Source organism: Seriola aureovittata, chromosome 17 (assembly GCF_021018895.1).
Source record: "Seriola aureovittata isolate HTS-2021-v1 ecotype China chromosome 17, ASM2101889v1, whole genome shotgun sequence".
Classification (NCBI taxonomy): Eukaryota; Metazoa; Chordata; class Actinopteri; order Carangiformes; family Carangidae; genus Seriola; species Seriola aureovittata.
Genome location: NC_079380.1, coordinates 13,669,251 through 13,690,227, shown reverse-complemented (window position 1 = coordinate 13,690,227; position 20,977 = coordinate 13,669,251). Strand labels below are relative to the sequence as shown.

The 20,977-nt window shown below is 43.8% G+C and overlaps 1 protein-coding gene across 3 annotated transcripts in view; it reads right to left on the bottom strand.

Annotated features, from left to right (window-relative positions):
* The window catches only part of LOC130185085 (adenylate cyclase type 9-like), a 34,060-nt gene extending 13,083 nt beyond the window's left edge, over positions 1-20,977 (bottom strand). The window contains exons 1-2 of one of the 3 annotated variants that reach the window (XM_056401330.1): positions 20,317-20,977; positions 17,377-20,169 (exon numbers count right to left, since the gene is read on the bottom strand). In XM_056401330.1, coding sequence (XP_056257305.1) covers positions 17,377-19,189 — 1,813 coding nt within the window. In that variant the 5' untranslated portion in view covers positions 19,190-20,169; positions 20,317-20,977. Of the gene's footprint in view, positions 1-17,376 lie in introns of all 3 variants that reach the window. The other 2 variants (XM_056401327.1, XM_056401329.1) reach the window with 2 other exon arrangements.

Below are 20,977 nucleotides of genomic sequence, written 5' to 3'. Positions count from 1 at the left end.
GCGAATGGATGAAAGGCAGAGCAGAAAATGTTTGATAATGGATTAAAGAATAATAACTTAAAAAAAATAGACTTATAACAGACAATTAAAAACAACATGCGAAACACAAGCCTGGACAAGAGGTGAACACAACAGGAAAAAAGTGGGTCAAAAGTAAAAAATAAAACTCTCAAAACTGAAGGAGACAATAACAAGCTGATAGCTCAGGGAGGTGACGCGAGATCAGCTGTGGCCTGCCCTCTCCATCACTTAGATTTTGACTAGCAAAATAACTGTGTTGCTGTCTTGACTTCAGACATTTCCATATTTCGAGGAAGAGAAATATGGGTCAAGCTTATGGACAGGAATCCATGGCCATCCTTTCCACGGGTTAATGTGGATGTATGTGCGATCAATCACATTTTGTTGTAAGACAGCTATTTTCAAGGAATCACCTCACACCGCAGAGTCCTGACAGCCAGAGAAGCGCAGGATAAATCGACTGCGGGGGCTTGAAAAAGTGCACAGTATGTTATCTGTGTGTGTGTGTGTATGTGTGTGTGTGTTTGTATGAGGGGTTACATGGGTTCAAGTGTGTGCAGATGTTTGTGTGCCTGTTCCTGGCCATTCGAGGACAAATCTCTCGTCTTTACGATCCAACCTCGTGGCAGCTGGAATTGCAGTGTTGTCAGGCAGTAAAGTGCGGCTCGGTTTAACTGGTCTGACCAGCAGCTGGCTCCACTGTCCACTTCAACAGGGTCCAACATCATCAGAATACAGCTGTGCTCTAAAGGCCTCGCAGCAGGGAAAAAGGTCAGGGAACTTCATGCTGTGTGTTCCGATTGATGTGTCTTGTTTCTTTCCAGCTGTGCTTGCGTGTGTGTCTGTGTGTGTGACTATCCATCTGCGAGTCTGTGCACATCTGTTTGATGATCTGTGATACAGGTACATGCGTGTGCTGGCCTCTTTCCATCTCTGATGACCCTGGGTAATTGAAGAGCATCCTTAGTGGCAGCCTCTGGGCATTATGGGACTTCAAGTGTACTGTCCTGTGCTATCAGCTGACAGGGAACAGTAGATAACCTTTCCCCATGAGAGCCCAGTCACATTATCTCCCTCTCCAAGCCCCTTTGTTCGGGACAGAGGAGAGCGACATGAGAAAAGCTCTTTGCAAACAAATAATACATCCTCTGCTGCTCCCTTCCTCGCGCCTCGTCAGAGCACGTCCATGCTCTTCTGGGACAATGACCGTCCCTGAACCTCCCATGATGCCAAGAGTAGCTCGGTGCAGAGGCTGGGTGTGTCAAACAAACATACTCAAAACGTGTGGATGCAACTCACACGTCATGACTGCAGTGATCATTTCAGACGTTCTAAAAGTAACTCTCCATCGGCCCGGGGCAAATGACCAGGTTCAAAAAGCGTGGATGCTCCACACCCTTACACTGCCTTCTGTACAGCAAAGCACACAATAATGAGAAAAATAAAGGAAGCACCTTTCCTTTTCTACTTCCATTTGCACCCAAAGTGGGACTGAGCAGCCAACACTGCTGTCCCAGGGAGGTTTACTAAAAGCAGCAGCACACAGATGGCAACAGAGAGCAAAGGAGAGTTGGAAGATATGTTTGGATCAGCGTACACACAGACACAAAAACAAACAAACACAAACATATCATGCGCCTGATCTACCCATACTGACAGCTTTGCCTTCCAGGGCCAGGTAGTGGAGCAGGAGGGCAGTGGAGCAGGTGGTGCAGAAAAGTAGCACTGCTAGGCTGGGCAGCTCTCTCTGCCAGTTGGCATTGCCAACCAGTCCCCCCCTTCCTACACCCTACTGCGCCTCTGTACTAGGATATACACTGTACATCCTGTCCCCGTCGGGGGTGGAAGAGGGCAGGAGGGACGGGAGGGAACCTGTCCAGCATGACAGGCTGTTTAAGAGGACTTTATTACTGCAGCACGGTTCGCAGAGGAGAGGAGGGAGAGATGAGAGGCACAGATTGCAGAGATTTTAGGAACAGTTAGAGCAGAGAAAAAAAAAATACATGGAAAGAAGCAGAAGACAATGGATAGAATGAGTCTTTGCGTTGGTTGGTAGTGGTGCTAGAATGGAAATGTTTGTGGTGTCTGTGAGTGAACCCATTCAGTCAGAAAACATGAAAGACACATATGCATTTTTCATAAGGATTCACAGAGGCACTCACACAGTCATTTCTGACAGCAAAGGAGAGGCAGAGAGCCTGTGTGTGTGGACGGGGTGGGAGTGGGGGAGGGTGAATGTTGACCTTCCTCTTTACAGATGAGCCCAGGTTACTTCTGAGGCATTAAAGGGCATCGAAGAAGGTGAGGCCTAATTATTCACAATCTCAAATTAGGGCAAACTGTCTCCTCTGTCAGAGAGATCAACACTGATGCTGTTTCACATGCTGTCTAACAAAATTCTGTCCTCTGAATAATATATGGGAGAGGATGTTTCACACTTTGCTTAATTTACTACATACACAAACAAGAACGATGAGCAAAATGCTGGTTATTTTTTATTACAGACTGTGTGTACACATGTACCGGGCTAGCATCCAACAACACACTTTATCAGTGCCAAGCATTGTGTGTTATTAAAGTAAGCCTCTGATGCATTTACAGTAGATTAGGGCTGGGAAATATAACAATACCATCAAACAACAGAAACCTGTCGACCTGAAGAGATTTTCTGAAACTATTTCTATCACAGCAGGCATTCTTGGAACATCTCTAGCTGTATTAGGCCTTTGTTTTATGCTCTACAGAAATATTTTGTTTACAACATTTTAGCATCAATGTGATGAAGTACCTTCATTTTTGTATCTCCTTCACTGGACCAGCCAAAAGAAAAAAAGAACACATTCTCATCTTGTTATCTTGTCTATAAATGGTTTTACAGTTGAATTTTCATCAACTATTACATAATACAGACTGATGCTGCTATATAAAATTACATATCCACTGATAGAATGTTTATCCATATCAGCCATCCCCAAAGTACATCAATACTACTTTGGGAATGGCTGCCCTGAGTGCTTCACGGTGTCAAACTAAAAACTCAAATTCAAACTAAAATACAAGGTAAAAAATGTTCCACTCTTAAGAATGAGATCTCAGACTACTGTTTCAAAAACATTGCAAACAATCTTGCTTACATTAGGACATTTCACTCACAAAATGAAGCAACAATGACGCTGACGTAAATAGCAAGCAATTTTGCAATAACAAACTTTATTACAAGAACTGTTTTCAGCTTCCATATCAAAATACTGTATTAGTCTAAATGTTCCTGCTTCTTTTTCATGTGATTACACTTGTTTGCTGCCTAGTGTTCATGTTCAAGTTCCTCTAGTGCAGAAGAGTTTCCCAACCTAGATGTCAACAAAGGGGCCAAAAAATTGTACATTTTAGGGGTTGCAGGAAGAAAGTTATACAACACAAAGCTTTGCTTGTTTGCTTGCAAGTATGACTGTATTGTTTTAAAGGGGGACAATCCAAAAAGGTCAGGATCCGCTGCAGTGGAAGACCCTTGCCTGCAAATTAAGAATGTAACACACAAACATCTTGCAATTTCGGAGCCCTTGCTAAACCACATGATGCTACTGAAGTGGGTAAGGCTATAGAAATGAGTTGCTTCATTTTGTAAGAAGTAAAGTAACAAAACATGACCGACATATGACAAACAGGGTATTACAGACCGGATACAACCTCAGCCATGCCTAATACTGTATGTACATGTCAAACTCAGTGAAGTGCTGCTAAACCAACAGAGTTCTTCTCAAACACTCAGAGACCCCAGATAACTCACAGCGACCTCTCCATCCAAGTTGCATAAGCCCAATTTCACAAAAAAGAAACAGCAAGTGTTGCGCGCCACCTGGGCTTTCTCAGCACATTAGCTCTCCGGGTTTGGTACAAAAACACGTCTCTAAACTGTGAATTACGTCAGAGTACTTCTCTGCTTACACGCAAACACACTGTCCCAGCAAAACAAGCCATAGTGATGTCTCTCTCTTCCTGTTGCAATCAACAAAATCTGTCAATATCCTTCCCCTGTCTCTGGCCCCCACTGCTGTAAACAGGGGTGGCACGAAAACAAAAGTTCCATATTTGGACTGTGTGTTCTTTCCTGGCTTCAACCGGCACCACCATGGCTCACTCAAAATGACAATAGAAACACTTGACATCTCTCCAAAGTCTTTAACTCTCGCTTGGCTGTGTCCGTCTCATACTCTCTCGAGCTTGTTTTGAATTCGGTGCGTCAGATCCCTCCATCCTTGACAGTCCCAGGCTGCCATGGTCTGCTAGCAGAACAACAGATACAGTTGACATCCATCCAAAATCTTTAAACCCTCCCGTCATCCCTTGCTTAGTGGCCTGTATTTTCTCCCTCTTTTGTCAATCTCGCTGTGACTCCCTGTCTGTCTTTCTCTCCACCTCTCGCTCTCTCCATCCCAAATCCAACAATCCTCCCTTTTCCTTTGTGTCCAAGCCCATATCCGTTTACCTCATCCACCACATAGGCTTAAAGGACTCCACTCTGCGAAGAATTGCCCCGGCTGACATCATCCCGAAAGCTCAGACTCACTTTCCATCTCATCTTTTTTTACACCCTCCTCCTCTTCTCATCAAATCCTTCTTCCTCCATGCATGCTCTTCTGAATACTAATACTAACCCCCCCCCCCCTTCATCTCTCACGTAATGGTGACCATATGGCACCTTATGCCATTCAGCACATCTGTCCATGCGGCAGAAATATGAACACATCTGTTAAACTTGCAGGTTTAAACTTTTTTACAAACACATTCACTCTGTCACTTGTTTTATTGGAAGATTTCAGAAATGGTAGAGTAGGAAAAAAAACCTGTCTGGACTTGAGGATGTCACTGTCTCAAAAATTAAACATTAGATTTTTATGAGCTATACATAATACAGCCCTGTTTTTTAGCTTTGTAAAAATGTATTTTACAGATAACACAATGGGGTTTGAAATGTTTTTTTAGATTAAGGAATAGGAGACTATTCTAGAAACCAAAAAAGGAACACTTTATAGATACACTGTATCACCAAATTTGGAGATACATGGTTTTCACTGGACAGCAGTGGGGGCAGGATATCTCTGCCCAGGGCATCAAAATGTATTGTTTAAATCTAAAAATGTACTTTTATGAGCAGGCTTGTGTAAGATGTCTTATTTAATTCCCTTTTTATCTTGTCGCTCTTGACCTTGGGGTTCTCTGCCTTCTCTTTCTGTACTTAGTTTTAGAAAACTAACGCATTTAATGTGTTCATTACTAAATCTGTATTTAACCCCAAAAAAAAAAAAAAAAAGAGTAGCTCTCAAGCACCTTAACTCTTGGTTCTGAAAGGTATTGTATGAATAAATCCATGATTATTAAACACATTTTGAGAGCAGAGAGTTTACAATACTCTTCTCTTCATGGTGACATAAAACAAAAGGAAATGGAGTCAGGAGTTGAAACAAAACTAAAAGACATATTTACTGTGACAGTCTTGCTTCAAACACTGAATTATCTCCACTTGAGACACTATTGACCCACAAGTATGAGCAATGCTCCTTTATTGATTATCAGTGACTGAGTTTGCGGCTCCGGGTGAATGATCAAAGCAAACAGCCACCACAGACACGAGCATCTCCCTCCCTCTCATGCTCCACCTCTCTCTCATCTCGCCTTCTGCTCTAATACCACAGACTTTGCTTACTCAACATTTTGCGTAATGGCAACTTCACTGGGGGCTGATGGTGTAAATGTGCTGGATCTTCTGCTGAGCGCTGTGCCACTCCCTGAGGAGTGATACAGCAGGAGTAAATGAGGTCGGTAACTACAAGCATTATTTTCTGCAGATCCTCTCAAGCTCTGTCAGGTTGGATGGGGACCGTTGGTGGACAGCCATTTTCAGGTCTCTGCAGAGATGTTAGACTGGGTTCGAGTCAGAGCTCTGGCCGGGCTACTCGAGGACATTCACAGAGTTGTGCCTGAGCCTCTCCTGCGTTTTCTTGGCTGTGTGCTTAGTCATTGCCCTGTTGAAAGGTGAATCTTCTGCCCATTCTGAGGTCCTGGCTGCTCTGGAACAGGTTTTCATTAAGCATATCTCGTCTTTGCTCCGTTCAGCTTTACCTCAACCCTGACCGGTCTCCCTGTCCCTGCGCTGAAAAACACCTCCACAGCATGATGCTGCCACCACCATGCTTCACCGTTGAGATGGTATTGGTTCAGGTGCCTGGTTCCCTCTAGACAAGACGCTCCTTTAGGTGAAAAAGCAGCTAAAGACGCACCTTATGACACACATCATGTGTCTTTCACTGAGGACACGCATCCATCTGCTGATATTTCAGTTTTTCCTTTGTAAGAAATTTGAAAAGAAATTAGAAATTCATTATGGAATGATGAGTGTACACTGATGAGGTAAAAAAAAACATAAGGATGCAACATAAGAAAATGTGGGGAAAAAAAAAAGTGACAGGGTCTGAATACTGCTGATGCTTGTTTACACTGTTGACCTGCATCCACTTCAAAAGCGGAATTGACAGATTCATTAAATTTCATGGTCAAGCAAGGAAACAAGGGCCAGAAACAATCTGATATGCAGACCGTTAAGACAAGCATTGTCGTAATGTTTGTTGATCAAGGTGTCATTTAAAAAAAACAGCAGAGGCAGCACTCTGACTCAACAGTTACAGAATGAGACAGCAGCAAGATGGAGGACACACAAACAGAAAAAAAACAGCGTGGTAGAGAAGGGGAGACGCAGAGGGAGAAAGATTGAAAGTGATAAAAGGATGGGGAATGACCTCTGTTGGGAATATATCAGGTACTTAGCACACACACACAGACATACACACACACACACACGAATAGATACATGCAGTAAATCAGAAAAAACCCTTTAGGAATGACAGCATGGGGGATTCCTGAGGCTATAAAGCATGAGAATGGAGAAGCAGGTGACAGCTGGAGGGACACAGGAGGGCGGTCCACTGAAGCCAACGGAGGGAGCTGAGCCTGAGGCAGGGAGCTTAGTTCATCCAAGAGAGGCACCAGCTACACCAGATACATACTGGGGCTGTAAATCGGATAAAGGCCAGTGGTGATTTTTGTTATTGTCACCAAATCCCACAAAAATATTAAAACCAACATTTAAGCCTAATTGAATTTATTTTTCGTGCTGCATGTGAAGCCAAAGCCTGATGTTTTATTCCTCTGTGCTACAGACCATCCACTAACTATTAAAAACACATCAGTGTGCCACGCGGTGGTGGCACACAGCGGTGACACGTGCCATGAACCTGAGTCCTGTAGCTTATTCTGAGTCAGTCCTACATACACAGTGCTAGTGCTGTAAATACTCACCGAATGTGTATTAATCAGCAGCTGAAAATAAAACAAAAGCAATATTTACTCCAGTTAGAGCAGTGTTCGCTAAAAGCTATGGTGCCCAGTTGTTTTGAGAAATGACCTTTTTAAAAACTAAAACACTTTGTGACCTGTCTTTAAAGATTTATGTCTTCAGTCAATAAGCATGATGAAATGGAGTAACACATTTTTTAAGGAATTTTTTGCCAATAAGGAAAATATTATTTTTTTGATTAATACACCTATTACTGGGTCAAACAGCTGCGAAAACAATAAGCGCTGCTCACCAGTTACCAGAGTCCAAATGTCTTCGTATTAGTTTTTATCTGAACAGTTACACAACATTCAAAAATAATGAGAAATGAAAGAGAGAAGGAGGATTGTATAGACAAGTATATGCCACATAATATATACCACAGAAAAAGGAGAGCAGAAAAGATCATAGGAAAGTGAAAACAGGGTTGCAGAGGAAAACTAGAATTACCGCCTCATGGTTGTAGCCCCCCCCCCAGTCAAGTTGCAGTTTACATCTTTATCTATCCACACTCATATTATATGTGTAAGACTTGACCTTTCACCTTTCACCCCCAAACTCTAATCAGTTCACCTTGAGTCCAAGTGGGTGTTTGTGCCAGAATGAAATTCCCTCCAGGCATTCCTGATACATCGCATCCACAAGAATGGGACAGGAGCTTAAAATTCCCTCAAGCTGTCCCTGAGATATTGCGTTCATGAAAATGGGACACCCCTACAGACAATCTGAAAACAGACTGCCTGCGGGCACGGCTGCAGCCGGAGCGGAGGCATAAAGAAGGGAGGGCCAGAGGGAAAGTGAAGAAAATTGCCTAATAGTCTTTCTGTAGTCTACTGTATGAAAAGCAGAGCAACACAGGAAGGGTGTGAGACCAGCATTTCAACATAGATGCTTCCTCCTCCTCAAACAGGAGAGAGCTAAAACTGGCCTTACATACATATAAAATGAATTTCCCAGCCTGCCCTGCTAATAATAAAATACAAAAATATGCACAAAAGTATTCATAGGGGAAAACACACTTTCATTTTAGGTTACCTACACACTCAAGACATGTACAGTCAGTTCGTGCTGGCTGAGTGCAGTAGCAGGCTTCATGGTGGACTGGCTCCCCGTCATCTTCCCTCATTCATAATTCACACAGCCATTTATCACACACACGTTCCTGCTGTGCACACTAACGAGTCACTACAGCCCACAAACACGGGCAGGGTGTGGCTGCGTGTGTGGGTGTTTATATTTAGTGTGCCTGAATGCAAAGCGCAGAAAGTGTGTTTGTGTGTGTATAGGAGGGTGGATGGGGAGGGTTATTGCGAGTGTCACCTGAAGAGTGAGCTCCATCCATCAGTGCCACTAAAGGCTAGTGTGTGTCTGTTAGAGAGGAGTGATGGCATTTTCTGTACCCTTGATCACAAAGGAGAAAAGCTTAGGATGCATCAATGACTCATGATAGCCATGTATCACCCGAGCATCAGCACGGCTGCGGGGAGAGCTAGCTTAGCCACACGCACAGCTCAACTCACACTGTGCTAACACAGATCTAAATGACGTACCAAATATACAGTGAGAGAGCAACAGCAGGAGGGAGACACACAAAGATGCTTTTGCATTTCTTCCACTTTTTCAAGGTTTACAAATCTTTTCCAGTCATAAAGTGTGCACTTTGTATCCGTGTAGGCGGCCTTTCAAGCGGCGGCAGCGAAGAATCACTGCACGTGTTCGGCTCATTCTTGCTGGGCTCACTCAAAAACAGGCATTCGCTCGGCCTTCAACACAATACTAAAGCACAGAGCTTCAGCTGAATAAAGTCAGTTTGGGCTCGTTCTCCCAGTCAGAGCACCAGTCCTTCCATCTAAAGAGAGCCTCCAGTTTCCAGCTGACCCTCGGCCCTTACAATAGGTTATTGCCATGGCAATTAGTCTTGGCGGGCCCAGGGTACAGCGCTGGAGTAAGTGTGTGTGTGTGTGTGTGTGTGTGTGTGTGTGTGTGTGTGTGTGTGTGTGTGGCTACAGATGGGAAGCCTATCCCATGTGTTGTGCTGAGGCTGGTGTTATGACTGCAAGCCAGTTAGAGCCACATAAAAACCCTGAACAAGATGAACCTTAAGAGTAAACTCTATTCATCTTTCTGTCTCACTCTGTATTAACCTGTTTATTTTCTCTCTACATAACCTTTTTCTTGCATGCCCTTTCCTCTTTTCTACTTTCTCTTTTGGTTCTCATCATCTTTTTCTCAGTCTGCAGGAGGGAAAGTTAAGTTCGCAGGGAGACACACAAGCACAATCTTCTCAGCACATTTGCATATGTATGTGAAAACTCCTACGGTGTTTTGTAACAGATTGGCCTGCTGCATGTAGTCAATGAGAGAGCAGCAAGAAGATGCCTTTATAAACATTATGCTAAAGAGCATCAAGATAGCATGATTGAACTGTATCGCTGACACTGTAAATTAGATGTTTTGTCCCCTGTGGTAAAGAAAGGGGTCCAATTCTACTGGTAATCATGTTTGCATACCTTCTCTATTCAGGAGCCTTATAAACATGAATGCAAATACTAGAAAAAAAACTCTGAACTGTACATGTTTGAGATAAGAAACATTACAGCGACTGCCTCCGCACAACAGACCAATGCATGGCTGCACTACTTTAGCTTACCTGCATTAAACCTGCAGTTCAAAATGTCGAGTCAAAGCACATTACTCTCCTGTTTCCTGGTATAAATGCACAGTTCATAGGGTGACATTAAGGTTGAAAAGGGTGTGTTAAAGTCTTGGTTGAGTCTCGATTTTACTTTTTTAACAAAATGTACAAAATCGAATATTTTGATACAATATCAACAGGGGTAGAAACCATTGACTGATTTAATTATCAATATATCTTATGATTATTTTGTTGAAAAATTTGCATGACAAGATGATTTCTCTTGCTTTGTCAGGCCAACCACCCAAAGCGACACAATTTACACAAATCCAAAACAGAGAAAATTAGGAAATTCTCACATTAGAGCAGCTGTAACCTCAGAATCTTCATGTTCATGCAAGAAATATAAATTTTTGCTTCATAAATGACTTAAATAATCAATCAATAATCAATATCATACTTGGAATCTGTCAATCAACTAATTGACTACTTGACAAATTGTGGAGCAACAAGCATACGTTGGGAGCACACACAAGGGACGTCTAGAAAATATAAAAAATTGTACATAATTAGATTAGCATCACAGCTTCGCTCATTAAATGATTGGCAACAGGTGTGTGCTCTAAAAGATTTATGTGGGTCTTAGCAGGTATTGGTCAACTACAAATCATGTGATCCAAACATTCACATTTTTAAATCCATAATATACTTACCACATATACATGACAAACTGTTTCAGCTCCAAGTTAAAATAGATCAGACTCTTTTCACAGCACAGGCGTCAAACCAGGAAAAGCACAGGTGAAATTAATAAGATTAACGATGGCCGCATTCTATTCAGATGAGCCAGTTCCGGGTTTCTGGTATTGTGCAATCTGACTCACTGTCGTGGCTTTCTGGGATATTTAATGGAATACAGTGTCTGCCGTCTATGCGTTTGTAGCTGCTCTCATAATATATTGACACAAAGGAGAATGTGTTCTTTCACTCAGCTAAAATGGTCTAAAAAGGTCAGAAAACATTTTCACTTTAAACATTTTATTCATTCATTCATCACATAAAAAAAAAAAAACCTGGGAAAGTCAAGAGTATACATTTACTGCAATATCAAAAAACTCATCCCTACAATATCACAATGACATCTGGTCATGACACTGTGCTGGTGGCTTTATCAAACACTATCTGCAAGCAGCTTTAAAAACTTCCATCCTAAAAATGGTAATCAGACTATTGTCCCCCTCCCTACTCATAATCATGACACCTGAACATTATCCTTTGTTTGCATTTCCACTAGTATTGATTTATGTCCGTGCCTTAAACTGGATTAAATTAAGACGACAAGAGACTGAGCGAAGTGAAAAGTGTTTACTAGACAACATGTTGTGAAGCATGTTATTCTCCACATTCTACATGTCCTATGTTTGTTCTACAGGCTCAGCTGTGTCAGCCGCTTGCATGTGGGGCTCTTTATCAGATAGACAGTGGTGGCGCTGATATCGGGCTCTCTCAGCCACCTCGCCCTGGGTCATTTCTGTCAGACTAGATAGAGGCAGGACACTTCAGCATTGAGCCAATAGGACAGCTGTCCCCTATAGGAGGGTAGAGGGGTCTGCAGGGTCCTCTGACACTTGTCAGGATTAAGTGGAGCACAACAGGATACATGGATGTTCAGAGCAAAATCACCAAGAGCATGAGTTCAATATAAAGCTCACTGAGCCATGCAGATAAGATTATTTGCAGCTCTTTGGAATAATATACTTTCTGCTTTTGATCCAGAAACTCATTACACCCCTTGAGTACAAATCTTTTATTGCTTGCTGGGTAGAAGCAGCAAGCAATTCCCTTTTCTGCACAGTCCTCCTGAACAAGTGCAGGTAGTGCAGTCCTGCTGAGTAACAGTGTAACACGGCGGATAGCCTAAATGACTGCAGCTATAAAATTCAGCTAATCACCACATCGTAGACCTTCAATAACCTTGCCACAATGGCCCCATGTTTGCAGAGCATGACACTGGATGCTAAAGCTCTGCAGTCTTGCTCAGTATGAAAAGGCCAAAGATGGAAAAATGGTGAGATAGTGTTGCTGCAGGCTGCAGTGCCATGCTGTGCTGAACTATGATCCGTAATCCAGGGTGATACTGAACAATGCAGCGTGATGTATTATGCCATTACTCTCTTGGCAGAGCTGTAATCTACCATGCAGAGCCAAGGTGTTCCAGGCAGGGCTCGGTCAATGCAATACAATACAGCAGCTTAGAGTCTCCTGCCTGGCAGCCTTTGAGGAGTCACATCCCCCCTCCCAAACTTCAGCTGAAAGGGCCACTACTGAATGCAATATGCTGTGTAATAGTAATCAGGATCGAGATCTATTTACCACTGTTTTTATAATCCATCCCAACAGAGGCCACCTCAGCCCAACCACACTAGCTCTATATGTCTACCCCTCCTTAACCCCTACTCACAGTAAGCCACTCCACTCAGAGCATCCCACTTCACCATGGACCCCCCCCCCATCTCTCTACAGTAGTTCTGAATGCTGTGTGTGCATACTGATTTGGACTCAAGAGTCTAGACGAAAATTATGCCAGGTATTTGATTGCTGGCAAGGGGAGAAGACAGCTGTGTATATATTAGGGTGAAAAAGCCAAAGCGTTTACCTTTTTGTCAAGTGCAGCAGTGTGTAGAAGGAGCACACACACACACACACACACACACACACACACACACACACACACACACACACACACACACACACACACACACACACACACACACACACACACACACACACACACACACACAGCACTTAAGGTGTGAAATCCAGAGGCTTAAATGTGCACAGCTTATCTTTCTCTGCTTGTGGTTCATACTAAAGCTCAACACTGAGGTCCAGTTACATGGTAAGCTTAAAGTAGTGGTGTTTAGGCTAAGCTGCTGCAAAACTGAGTCTAAGATGGTAGAACCAGACCACAGGTCAATGCACTTAATCTACTTGTCGAGTTGTCTCTTGCTTGCATTTCTCTATACCTGCCTCTTTAAGAACAACCTCAAAATCAGCCTCATTTATCGTGGTCAAGGTCACAGGTAGCAGCCATTATAAGTAATTCTCCACTGAGCCTCAGGCAAATGCTGTACACTTTGCAGAGTGACTTGCATCCCTGTGGAATAGCCTTCACAGTGCAGAGGCAGGGATGTGTGAAAGCGAATATGTGTGTGCGCATGTGAGTCTCCCAAAAGCACAAATGGCTCTCCCGATAACTAATACCTGCTGCAGAGCATGAAGTAATAGGGCCAGAGTGAAGGGACACAGAACATTCATCATCAGGAGTATTTGCAGCTAAGTTCAGCTCTGTGCTCAAATCAATCCTAATGTAGCTAATCAATTATTGTTCTGAAGGCTTAAAGGTGGACAAGGAATCGGGACAAATTAATATCATGGACCAGAATACAAATTATCCCCCATTTTATAGCTAACAAAATAATGGCCTTGGCTGATTCTGTTTGATATCCATATGACATGAAAATCATTCTTGATGCCTCATCATTAATAAACACAGCCATGACAACCTCATTATAGGCAATCGATATCCTTCGCTGAGATAAAAACAGCTGGCTGGCAAGCCGCTGATGTTTGGGGGGGAGTTGGATAACACCAGGCCAGTGTGGGAAGATATGATGATGGAGAATTACCAACATTAATCACTTTAGCCAAGGAGATTATCCAGTCTTGCTTAATTAGAAATCTCCCACAGGGCAAAGAGAGGAGAGAGCAGGGCGAGATGGGATATACTGTACGCAGGTGCCCGGCACAGCTTCGCTCAGCAGTTAAGTTGGAAAAGGTCACGCTCACAATTTCAAACTGAATCTGAGAACACGCCTTACCTCAAGGCAGATGGTTACTGAGAACCCTTCACATAATGAGTATAATACAAAGGGACCGATCAATTTTATGAAAGAGCTGTCAGAGGCTCAAATTAGTGAAAGGTTTCTTTAGATCACCAAAGTGGAGCTATATAGTGTTCATTTGGGTTGCCTCTTATATTTTCAATTCATTCAACTTAACAACCTGGAATATTCACAGCAGGAAAGAAGAGGCAAGACATATACAAAACAGGAAGACTCTCAAAAAGCTAGAAGAGATCCCACAGTTGGGGAAGCGATCCAGCAATTAGAGCAACATTAGCATTAATTTGGAGCCTGTTCACCTGGCAAATCTAAATTGGATATTCACTCTCTTCTACCTCTGTTTCTGGTCTCTACCAGCTGCTGGGGGAAATACCTGGCTCTTTGGGAGCTAAAAGCTTCACTATGTTCACAAAGATTTACTCAAAAATACTTGAAGTAGCTATTATCAACCTGTCGTACTATTGTAGTGTTATGGATTAAGGCAACAACTGCATATGAGCTAAACAACTACATTTGCTCCATTCTTATTGGAACACACAACTCTCTGTCAACATCAGCAAACAAACAATTCCCCATTTACCCCGAAACAATGGCTGCTTGACAGAGAGAAGAACCAATGCTGCCTCTGTCATCAGCAGAAAGATAATAGGGCCACACTGACAGTCTGCTCAGAAGGGATAATCTTCTGCAGGTGCCATCATTCTGCATTAAGCACAAAGGAAGGACATAGACAGGTACTTTCCAGGCAAACAGAGCCAAATATAGCTCCCACTTCCAGTAAGGAAAAAACACAACACAACGAGGTCTGGCCTCAGTGCAGCCCACACACACACACACACACACACACACACACACACACACACACACACACACACACACACACACACACACACACACACACTAACACACACACACACACACACACATCCACACACACACACACTCATTTTGGGAATGTGCACCATTCACAATGGCTTTTGAAAAGGATCATCTCACTAGATCTTTTCCAGTGAAATGTGTTGTGGTTTAAGATGAACCTTTTTTTTTCCCCAGTATTGATTATCTTGCTGATTATTTTCTCAGTTATTTAATTCATCATTTAATTATCTATGAAGAATAGTCAAGTCAATAAAGCTCAATTAGACAGCTAACATAATCTATTATCACGTAATTAGTTACTTGATTAAGTTGTTTAAGAAAAAAACTACATATTTATGAACAACTGAATGTTTTGAGTTTAGTTGGACAAAACTCGATATATGGATCCATCACCTTGGGCATGAGCAAATATTAACCAATATTTTCTGAAATTATGCTAAAATTTTTCATTGATTACTAGAGAAAGTTGGTAAATTAACAGATAACTTTTTTTCTCCAAGCTAACTAGTGCTGAAATGATTATTTTATGTTTTTTTCTGTTCTTATATTCAAGTAAATAAAGTAACTTTGGGGTTTTCACTGTTTTTATGACATTCTATTTAGTAAAATGAAAAAAATTGAAAAAAATTGAAAAAAATCATTGGTCAAAGCCTCAAAATTAACCGCAATGTTGTCAAACTGTCTTACTTAACCTCATATAGGGATGGAAACTGGGCCACAACATCATTATTTGTTGCTTAAACCACAGGCCTCAGGTCAGTGCTGAGGAGCCAACAGGATGCAGCTGTAACACTCAGCTGACCAAATGTGGTTGCACCCTATGTGAACCTTTGCCACAATGAATAGATTATATCTACAGTGAGAAGCTTTAAATAAGACAATGTAAACTGATGAACATGCGTATCAACATGATGACAAAAAAAGTGTCAAAAAGAGGCCAAAAACTATTTGTGTGAAAGTGAAACACACACTAACTCAAAAGGGACATCAGAAATTCCTAGAAGGCAGCTGCACAGCGATCAGTGTATAGGTCAGAGCAGTTTACGTCTGAGCCAGGCAACAGGGACCAGCCCCAGCCAGGAACCATGCCTGCCTGGCTGCAACGCTACCCAAGTGATTTACACAGACTGAACTAGACAGTGGAGGATATTTTACAGCACTGGAGAACAACTCTCTCCCGACAGCCAGCTCTCTCCCTGGCACGGCAAATCTACAGGGAGAGGATAAATCTTAGGAGGGGAGCTGAATACATGATGGAGGCAAGAAAGGAGCTGAGAGGGAAGGGGAGGGGTGATAACACTGTGAGTAACACATTTATCCTTGCGATAAAAAAAAGAAAAAAGAAAGAGGAGCACGAGCAAGAGCGGTAGTCACTCATTAATCTAAGAGATGAGGGGGAAAATGCAGGCCCATAAATCACTCCTGGTGGCTGGTAAAAAAAAAAAAAGAGACACTTTTGCTCAATCTTGTTCCTTGACTGGTCACAGCACTGATCTCAATTTCAAGGTGAAAATAAAAGCAATCTGTGTAGAGTCCCAACATTTTTGATAGTTTGTGTGTATGTGTGTGTGTTATTAATGTGTACACTTGAATTACCAGTTCCTAATAATTAATACCTAGATTGCCCTGTACAAAATCAGTCATGCAGCTTCTAAGGAGACACATTTAGCATCTACCAAAACAAAAATAAACCTGAAAAGTTCATTCAAAAGGGTAGATGAACACCATCTGCAATACCGTAGTCAGACACTGTCACTTCACTTAATGGATCAGCAAGCCTTAAAATGAAGAAAAGAGCCATTAAGCCAACATTTAGTTGCACTATGGGCGATTTGCATAAATGTATCAAATAAAAGCTGCAGTCACGCAGCAAGGAAAAGAGAGGACAGGATACAAAGGTGAAGATAAAGCTACAGGCAAATCTCTATCAGAGAAGGCGACAGTTACATTAAGTTGTAAAGCAATCCCTGGGGTTCAGAGCGAGGTTAAGAGAACGGGACACACTGAGGACGTCTGGAAGGCCACGTAACTGAACAAGGGAACAAAAGAGTGGGCAGGGACAGGGTGGTAGGGAGGATGGGAAAGAAGATGGCGGTCTGTCTGTGATACAGTCAAATAATGCCAACACCACAGCTCATCTGCGCCGGGTACAATAACATGATGCTAAAACCCTGTGTCGACCTTGACCAATGCGAATGCTCCCCTGCCAACGTTTTGATCCAACTGGGAGCTGAACTGCTGATATGCTGGCATAGGTAGCCGTTTCCTCTGGGGATGGCAGAGAAGCATTACTAGACATAAACTTAAACCACATTAAAATGCCAAGGAAAAAAGTTTGTGGGACCATGGGGGAATAATCGCAGCGATACAGACTCACTGTTGCAGCAAATTTGTAGCAATTGCTGTTGACCTTGGTGTTTATTATTCTTGTTAGGAGTAAAACCAAGAAACTTCTACCATTTTCTTACTGTAAGCAAGCACAGAACATTAAGACATGAAATAACACTGGAAGAAAAAAAAAAAAAAAAAAAACTTAAAACACCTACCTTTGAGCTGATCAGCCACCACACTCTGTCCTATTCTCTCAGTGACCTGTCCGTCTTCATGCTGGTAGCGGTCATCCAGGAAGTTAGCTGTGGCCTGTGATAAGTGGACCTTCCCAGCCACTCCCAGTTGTTCCATTAGGTTGGCCAGGTTGACGTCATTTGACCAAACATCAAACTTGAAGCGTTTCATGCCCAGGATGCCACACAGCACAGTACCAGTGTGGACACCCACCCTCATGTTCACCATCTCCCTCTTCTCCTGGCAAAACTGTTCAATAGCTTGGATCATGCCCAGGCCCATCTCCACGCAGCAATAGGCATGGTCTGGTCTGGGTTCAGGACAACCAGCCACGCAGTAGTAACAGTCTCCTAGAGTACTGATCTTTTCACAGCCGGTGAGCTCACACAGTCTATCGAAACGTCCAAACAAGTCATTCAGAAGCCCCACGAGGGCATGAGCAGATTTGTTGGCAGACATCTTTGTGAAGCCCACGATGTCGGCAAAGAGGATGCTGACGGGCTCCATCCGTTTCATGTTGAAGGGTCTGAAAATGATCTGGCCTCGAGGGATGGAGGTTTTCTTGCGTTTATGGTTTTTAGGGCTGGAGATGGCGGCCGCTGCACCACTGGTGGAGTATCGTTTAACAGAATTATCACCGATCTCCTCATCACCCTGCTTCATCAGTTCATCGGCCACGATTCTGGGCATGACAGAGTGGATCATTCGCTCCTTCAAGGCTTTCTCCACCTCCAGATCTTTGCCATGCATTATAGCTTGTCCCACCTTAAGGAAGGTGCTGCGTGACCGCACCTCTGACATGATGAACAGATGGATGCCGATGGCGTGGGCGCAGAGGTGGAGCAAGGCTTTGCCTGGGCCCAGCCAACTTAGTGTATCCCAGTCTGATTGCGAGGCTATACTCCAGCTCTCCCCTGAGTGGGTCAGGTGCAGCCAGCCCAAACTCTCAAAAAAGACAGAGTAGAGAAACCCGAGCAGGACAGAAGCATAGAGTCGAACATGGAGAACACTGTACAGCAACAGAAGAACCTCGATACAGAGGGAGAAGGTGCCTACAGGCGAAAGACAGGGGGACCAGGTGCTACCTCCCACAAGCTTGTCATAAGACAGGTTGTATGTGGGCCCCATGCCACTAAACTCTTCCACATCGAGTGTAGGTGTGGGAGAGTCTGGTTCCCTGAAGCCTGATGTCTGGATCTGGGGGGCCAGGGTGAGGATGAAGGTTACAACAATGAGCAGCAGAGATGCTTGATTGTAGCAGCGAGAGTAGAGCTTAGTAAAGGTTAAGAGGAAGAGGAGGAGGCAGAAAATGAGGAAGGATGCAGTGGGAAGGAGAAAGGCAGTCCTATCACAGCGGGAAGGGTTGGTAGCAAAGTACAATCCCCAGAGGAGGCCAGCGGCAACCAGGTAAAAGAGCACGTAGCGGAAGCGCCGCTGGGTCTGAGGGAAACATCGCTCTCTGCAGGCCTCCTCCAAAATTGAAGAGTCAAACTTTGGGTCCCAGAAATGACCTGCAGATCTCTCAAAAAGCTGAGGCATCTTCTTCTGTGTGCGAAAGCTCCTGACTGTCGTTTTCCTGACACCGGACTCCCCGGAGCTGCAGCTTGAGGAGATGCTGTACTTGCAGTGCTTGGATCCCCCAATGAAGCCTCCCCCGATTGAACCAAGCGGCCCGCCTCCATGCTTGTGTTTGACACTGCTGCCAATCCTCACTGAGACGCCTCCGTCTCCACTTGAGTCACAGCTCACTTCTGTGTTGTGAGGCAGCAGTTGTTGATGTTGGGGCGATGCCATGTCGCTTTAGAATCTATCCAAAAATCAAAAACTATGCAGAAGGTACTGTCAATTCAAACATAGATGAAACAGTAAGGCAAAGTATGGGGCCACAGTATAACAGCCAGGGTAATGGTGGTTCAATCTTAAATGTGAGGAAAAAAAAGAGAGCACACAAAAGGCTGTTCAGAGAAAACTCCTCTCAGTTAGCAGTGTAGTGGCAGTAGAAACACCAGCAGACCTTCCAAAGATTTTGAGTAGTTCATTATTGCCACCCTTGACGTCAGTCCCTGCATTCCTCTACGTTCCCGTCTGTTTTGACGCACTTGAGACTGCAAGGTTCACTCGCTGCCTGCTTTGTTCCAGTCCTCTCAGCTGCCTGCACACTGTCTCACTCATTGGAAAAATATTTAGGAAAAGTCAGGATTACAAAATACTGTGCATGACGGAGAAAAGTTGAAACAGAAGAACCAGAAAAGTCAAGCAAAGAGTTTAATGGGGCTCTTGGGAAGTTGTGATCACTATGAGGGAGTAAAATCCAGTTGAACTGTATAACTGAATGATTTCTTGGAGGGTAGCCAGTGCACTTTCATTAATGGTGCATGTCCATTATCACTTATCCATTTAGTTTTCCGTGCAACTCGGGTCCACCGGGAATGCAGAGTGATGTTTACAGGACAGGGGGGAAAAAACTTCATTCAAAACAAATCCTCTGCAGCGTTTGCTTTCGTATCTCTGACAACAAGTGGAAAGATATGACTCTGCTGTTTGTCGTGTTGTTCGAAAAAGGTCAGCTTTTCATTTCAAGGCGCAGGTCAGCTCCAGATAGCCTAACAGGAACATGAGCGCAAAAACTGCCACCAAATACCCACATGCCCCGTGCTGCCGGGCCTAATCCCAACAGTTCCCGTGGACGCAGCCCCGTCCTTTCCTGACTTTCCACTCCGGAGCCTCCACCGCCGCTGCGTCTCAAAACGCAGAGAGGATCTTGTGCAGGAGGTCTGCAGGAGACACATGCATGAGAGGCGGTGCGCAGAACACACACTAAACTGTTTTTATCGAGCTTAGCTGTCAGTGACTCGTGTGTAAACACGCTCCTCCAAGGCTATGCGCCAACCAGTTTAGGCTCAGTGTTGCACCGGTATTACCTTGGTATCCACTCACACACCGAATGTCGCCAATTCATCGTCACAGTGCGCCCCAAGAGAATATCCAGATGTCCTGACCGTGCCGGGTTCCTCTGGCTCTGGGCTATATTCTGTCAATCGGACAGTATTATTTTATTATTTAAATACAGCCTTGAGCAGACTACATGGAGTAGCCTCTCGTCCAGTCCTTCCTCCTCTCTGAAGTAAAGTTTGCCCACGGCAGCTTGGTCCCCCTCTAAAAGGCAGATGACGAAAACCCAGAGAGAGTCGACTAATTAAAAGGTCTCCACCTCCACCTCCGCTCCACGCCCCCACCTCCCACACACACTCACACATACACACACACACACACACACACACACACACACACACACACACACACACACACACACACACACACACACACACTCACACACACGCGCGCACACACACCACAGTCCCACAGGTCAAAGCAGAGTGCTGTCTTGATCCAGCCACTTTAATTGAATTACATGTGATGCACAAGAGAATACCTTCATACCTCCAAATAACTGCCCTTTAATCCAAGGCAAATATGATGGAATAGGGCTGCTGCATTGTCCAGCCTCTCCATTCCCTGCAACCTCCACAGTGAGCTGAGATTGTTTTATCTCCGTTTCCTGACCATTCTCTGTGCGCCGCG